Source organism: Tamandua tetradactyla, chromosome 2 (assembly GCF_023851605.1).
Source record: "Tamandua tetradactyla isolate mTamTet1 chromosome 2, mTamTet1.pri, whole genome shotgun sequence".
NCBI classification, from domain to species: domain Eukaryota; kingdom Metazoa; phylum Chordata; class Mammalia; order Pilosa; family Myrmecophagidae; genus Tamandua; species Tamandua tetradactyla.
The window spans coordinates 74611103-74616628 of NC_135328.1; the positions used below are offsets into that span (position 1 = coordinate 74611103).

General features: G+C 48.5%; 1 protein-coding gene across 1 annotated transcript; it reads left to right on the top strand.

The window, feature by feature from the left end:
• The first annotated feature begins 233 nt into the window (after positions 1-233).
• LOC143660771 (cyclin-dependent kinase inhibitor 2A-like) lies at positions 234-5170 on the top strand. The gene is made up of 3 exons (XM_077134137.1): positions 234-385; positions 2684-2962; positions 5004-5170. The coding sequence occupies exons 1-2, from the start codon at positions 260-262 to the stop codon at positions 2957-2959; spliced, it is 402 nt and encodes a 133-aa protein (XP_076990252.1). The 5' UTR covers positions 234-259; the 3' UTR covers positions 2960-2962; positions 5004-5170.
• The last annotated feature ends 356 nt before the right edge of the window (positions 5171-5526 follow it).

The window sequence follows — 5526 nt, forward strand, 5'->3', positions numbered from 1 at the left end:
GGGGTGACTTTAGGGGCTACATTTCGCAGCGTGTTGAAGCGAATGGCGGCTCCTCGTAAACCACCATGTGCAAGGCGCCCTTTTGCAATGGAGAGTCGCAGCGGTCAGGCGGGAGTCAGAGCACTGAGCTTCAGGGACGCGGCCAGCGCTAGGGCGGGAGGACGAGAGAGGAGGGGCGCTAGTCCCGAGAGGGCGGGGCGGGCCACTGTGCAGTACGCGCGGCGGCGGCGCGAGGTGAGCAGGGAGCAGCGGGAGCAGCATGGAGCCCTTAGCAGATCGGCTGGCCACTGCAGCAGCGCTGGGCCGAGTCAAGGAGGTGCAGGCGCTGCTCGAGGCGGGGGCGCAGCCCAATGCACCGAACCGTTATGGTCGCTGTCCGATTCAAGTAGGTAGGAGGTTTGGAGGGCGAGGAGGGGATGGAGGGAAACTTTGGAAGACCAGGTTTGCCAGGGAATCGGGACCTGCTAGAATCTCGACTCTCGGAAAAGAGGAGACTTCCTGGGGGAGTTTTCGGATGGGGGGGTGGAATGGAAGACCTCCCCCCGGAGACGCCCTGGTGTCTTGGGAAGCCACGGAAGAAATGAGGAGCCATATAAGGATGCAGATCTCTGAAATGTTGTGATGATCTGGTATTAATATAGACTGAAATATATTCTAAACTTATGCAAAATCCACCAATGTTTGAGTTAAAATGCGAGATTTTAAAGAAATGTAAGGTTTGCTGACATTGCTTAGCCCCAAACTCATAGACCCCTGAATGGAGCTGATTATCTTCCTTGATACAGGGAAATTGGTGGACATCTACTGTCGTGAGTATTGGAATAAATATCAATACAATTTTACAGAAGCAACTACATCTGTGTTACTTTTATTTTAACTGAGTAGGGAAAATATGCTTATTGTAGGGAACTTAGGCAATACTGACATAAATGAAGAGAAACATTAGCATGATCACTCCTGAGACAATGTTGTCAATTTAGTTTTTATTTTGGAGGTATCTCTTATTATTTTTGCTATTTTTTGTTTACTTGGGGTAGGTTTCAATTCTTCGGTGTTGAGAAGTGTCATGTCACCCTCCACCCCCCCCTTTTTAAAAATATGTGTATGTTTGCCTTCACTACTTCCTAAATCTGAAGCTAAAAAACGAGTTCTTCCTGGCAATCACCACCCTAGTTTTATTCCCTATGGCTACAGTGGTTTCTGATTCTGAAAAATAAAATTTATATGAAACAAATACACATTGCTAAAACTCCAGCCAAACAAAACCAAGGAAAGTAACTACATCTAACTTCAAAAACTTCACAAATGAATCTTCCTTTCCTGAGCCTACCCTACATAGAATACATTTTATACACTTCAAAATACATATATAAAAATAACATGTCTTAAAACTCGAGGTTATTTGGGATCTGAAGTGTAGAAGATAGTGTGAGCCCTTAAAATTACTGAATGATTCATAATTTGGCATCTTTAAAATTTACCAACAGCCTGGAGCCTCAGAGTTGTCTTGGAATGCTGGAATATGTTAGACAAGAACTGTTTTATTTAAATACAAAAAGGAAAAAGAAAGTTGAATAATTAGTTTTGAGAATTTTTAATCGGTGGGTGAGAAAATACAGAAAAGGGGGAAATTATTTTGATTTTAGAACCTCAACCAAATTTGTTTACTATAGAGAAACTTAGGTTAAATATATATACATATTTAATGACTAAGTCCAAATTAATTTTATATCAAATGGATACAAATATTAGTTGACTCTTTTTTTTTTTTTACACGGGCAGCCAACTCGGGTCTCGGGCATGACAGGCAAGAACTCTGCCAATGAGCCACCGTTGCCCGCCCTCATCTTCTTTTATATGGGATTATTATTTTGTTTTAATTGTTTACATGTTGGATTACTTTTCTGCCTTTTTTATATGGTAAAATGTATGAAAAACATTTAAGAGGGCGGTGCGACGGTGGCTCAGGGGCAGAATTCTGGCCTGCTATGCCGGAGACCTGGTTCGATTCCCAGCGCCAGCCCATGCAAAAACAAAAAGCAGAACATTTAAGACCAGTAATTTACCCCAAGGTGAATTACTTCATTAAACAATGACAGAAGGTGAGCTGCATTTTTTTTTCTTTTTGAAGCCATAATTTGGTTATCCTATTTTTTTTCTTGTCTCTGAAAACTAACTGAATCAGTTTCACTTCCTTCAGGACGTGATTCAGCAAGCATAGTATAATTGCGGGGGCAGGGGGCGTCTTGATTTGGATAAACTAAGTAAATTGTGTTTGATACAGAATGTAACAAAAGAAATAAGTGATTCCTCTTTATACAGTCACTGGGTCTTACATAATTCCGCCTCAAAATGAGGGGGTGGGGAAGTAAACGGTCTGATTAGGCTGTGTAAAGAGCCGTTTTGCTTCTCACCCTTTCTCTAGTTCCTGTACCTCTCTCAGTGTCCTAGCCGTGACTGGAGCTCCGCAAGAATTTGGAGACTATAATGGAATTGATTGTATACTAAGAATCTGGGTGGATAAAAGAACTGGGGCAGAGGGGTGGTAACCGTGGGAGCAAATGCAAGGTAACCAGACGCCTGTAAGCGCGCGCGTACCTGGGATGGGGACTTCATAAATGGAGGTTTCTTTAAATTACTCCCTCCCCCGCCTTCGCCCTGACGGCTCTTCTCTCCCGCGCAGGTCATGATGATGGGCAGCGTCCGCGTGGCCGAGCTGCTGCTGCTGCACGGCGCCGAGCCCAACTGCGCCGACCCCGTCACCCTCAGCCGACCGGTGCACGACGCCGCCAGGGAAGGCTTCCTGGAGACTCTGGTGGCTCTGCACAGGGCGGGGGCGAGGCTGAATGTGAGCGACGCGATGGGTCGCCTGCCCGTGGACCTGGCTGAGGAGCGGGGCCACGGCCACGTCGTAGGATACCTACGACGCGTGGCCATGGGAACACCAAAGGCCACCTAACAGGTGAGGACGGATTCCCGGGATCTAAGAATTTTACCTAGCGAGTTTTCCAGAGCTCAGCGCATTCGTTTTCCAGAAGAGAAAGCTGGAGCTCGTAGCCAGGGCCTCAGCTCACACACTGCCACCCCGGGGACAATAGCGATCTCCTGATCGCGCTGCCTCAGAAGGGTTGCGGACGGAAGACAGATCGAGATAAACTTCTGCGCGTGCGAGACCACCCTATTACCCCACATAAACACATACTCTTACTACAGCTCACGACCTGGACGGTGGAGCTTTGAAGATTCCGGAGGCTAAGAGGTCTAGCGGCCCCTCTTTCTCTAAACTAGCTGACCAGCTGTCTCAGCTCACCCGGTCTCGGTTTCTTCATTCGCATACCTAGGTCGCTGGAACAGCTCCGCGGAACAAATCCAGTTGCGCGTGGCATCGTCTGCGAGCTCTTTGTCACGAATAGCCCTCCCTGCCCTACGCACAATTCTACTTTGCGCTACCCTCCGCTCCCCACCTCCCCACCCCCACCCCAGAGAGCTGCGTAGGACATCTGAGATGGAGAGCGCGTTAGCCTTCGCGGCCTCAACACCGGGATTTGCTGCGCTCGCGGCAAGCAGAAACCTTTTTTCCCTCTTGCTTTCTTAAACTTTCTTCTGCTTCTGCGACAGGTCGCTGAGTGAGGGAGATGAATACGTGATCGTCCTTGCCTTTCCATTCTGCGCCCACAAGACTTTCCTTTTCCTTTGGCTTCAACCCACTCCATCCCCACCCGTCTGCTTGAAGTGCCAACTTTAGGTTTTTGGAAAGGGAATTTATTATTAATATTAATATATATATGGGACGACACCCGAAATTACATTAATATTTAAAGTGAAACGAGACTTTGAAGGCACTGAAATCTATCTCTGGGCCCAGAATTTGGTCAAAGGGCTTCCTGGGCCTCCAGGGCGTGATGGAGGACTGGGTAGAGACGCTGGTTTTAGGCTCTCTACTGAGGAGCCTGCAGGTTCTGTGACGGGAGAAGGCAAATCCCATCGCGCCTTCGAACGGATAGTGTGCAAGATCCTTAACCCTCCCACGCTCCCTCCTCTTCCAATTGCAATTTGTGTACAGGACACGTTGTAGGCCTAGGGGCCCTTGAAGTTGACCTAGACAAAACAGTGTCTGCCCTCAAGAACTTCCATTCTAGGAAAGGTTTTAGGCAATATAACAATGTATTTTGAGAGAATGAGTTTTAAAAACCCATGTGATGGACAGAGAGTGAAGTAGTGAACTGGAGGGATGAGGGCGGTAATTTAGAAGAGCGGTCACAATCTGAATGATGAAAAGAGAAAGAGCCACGGGAGGCAGAGAGACCTGCCAACGCACACTGCTGCCTGGATGAACGCGGCGGGTTAGGAGGACGGAAAGCCGGGCTGGAGCAAGAACGCGATGAGATCAGGGAGAAGAGCAGATTCTGCATGGGCCTGGTAGTTCAAAGAAAGGAGCACGGATTTTGTTCTCCAGACAATTGGCGAGTTTGGGGGAAAGACAGACCGAGGGTTTCCATACTACCAAACCACGCCAAGAGCCGGAGATGCTCTTTGGTTACGCGAGCTGGCGAGCGAGCTGGGGGCCCGCGAAGGGCGAAGCGGCGTGACGCCGCGACTCGTTGCGTGGTGTCCGGCAGGCACCGGGCGTTCCTTACATACTGGAAAGTTTTTCTTTCTCAACTTGGAGGCCCACACGGCTGCACTGTCGCGGTCCGCGACGTGACGCTCCCCAAACCCAGGACGGTCCTCCCAAGCCGCGCGCGCCTGTCAGTGGCTGCGCTGCGGTATCAAGGAAGCTCGGGAGTGCGGTGTACGTGGCAGGGTCTAGACTTGGACAGAACCTGTGCAGAGGGTTGGTGGATACAGAGGTGGTCATGTAGGCCACGCCAGCCCTAGAATTTGGTCCTAAAGTGCCTGAATACCTACTGGGGGGGGGGGGGGCTGCAAGAAGGGAGGGTGGGATGAGCTGCTCATTTTTTACTTCTTGTTTCTAAACCCTGTTTTCCTTTCTGTCTTCGCAGACAGTCCCGCATTTAAGGAGATCAGCAAGAGACCGGTAGACACTTTGAGGATACTTCGCTCTTCAATCTTCAAAGTTTAACCCTCGGGACACTCCCCTCCCCCACTTCTGCTCTGCTTTCCTATATGCTTACAAACTGTAACTTTTTAAAAAATAAACCGGTCTATCTCCTCCACCCATGAGTTTTCATTTATATGTTCTAAAAATGGTAAACATTTTCATTGGGTCGGGGTTTTGGGGAGCACTCACCGGAGCCCTGAGCTCGCCTCTATAGGAGGACTTTCTCTTGCGGGCCTCATGTCTCTGGGTGCTGTTGCCTTGCGGAGAACCGTTTTATGAACTAAGAAAAAGCTCAAAGGGATTACATGACTCCTCCTCTTTCATACTGCCGGTAAATGGTAGAGCCAAGTCTGTGGAATAAAAACAAGCGTTCCTTCGTTTAGTTATCATGCACCTTGTATGTGTCAGGCATTTACTGAGGGAGTCAGACATCAACTAATAAATACACAAACACGGACAAAAGT

Bases quoted from the DNA above. Each gene is read 5' to 3' on its own strand.
- LOC143660771 (XM_077134137.1), top strand. From the start codon at position 260: ATGGAGCCCTTAGCAGATCGGCTGGCCACTGCAGCAGCGCTGGGCCGA. The intron at 386-2,683 runs GTAGGTAGGAGG...TCTCCCGCGCAG, and splicing joins ATGGTCGCTGTCCGATTCAA to GTCATGATGATGGGCAGCGT.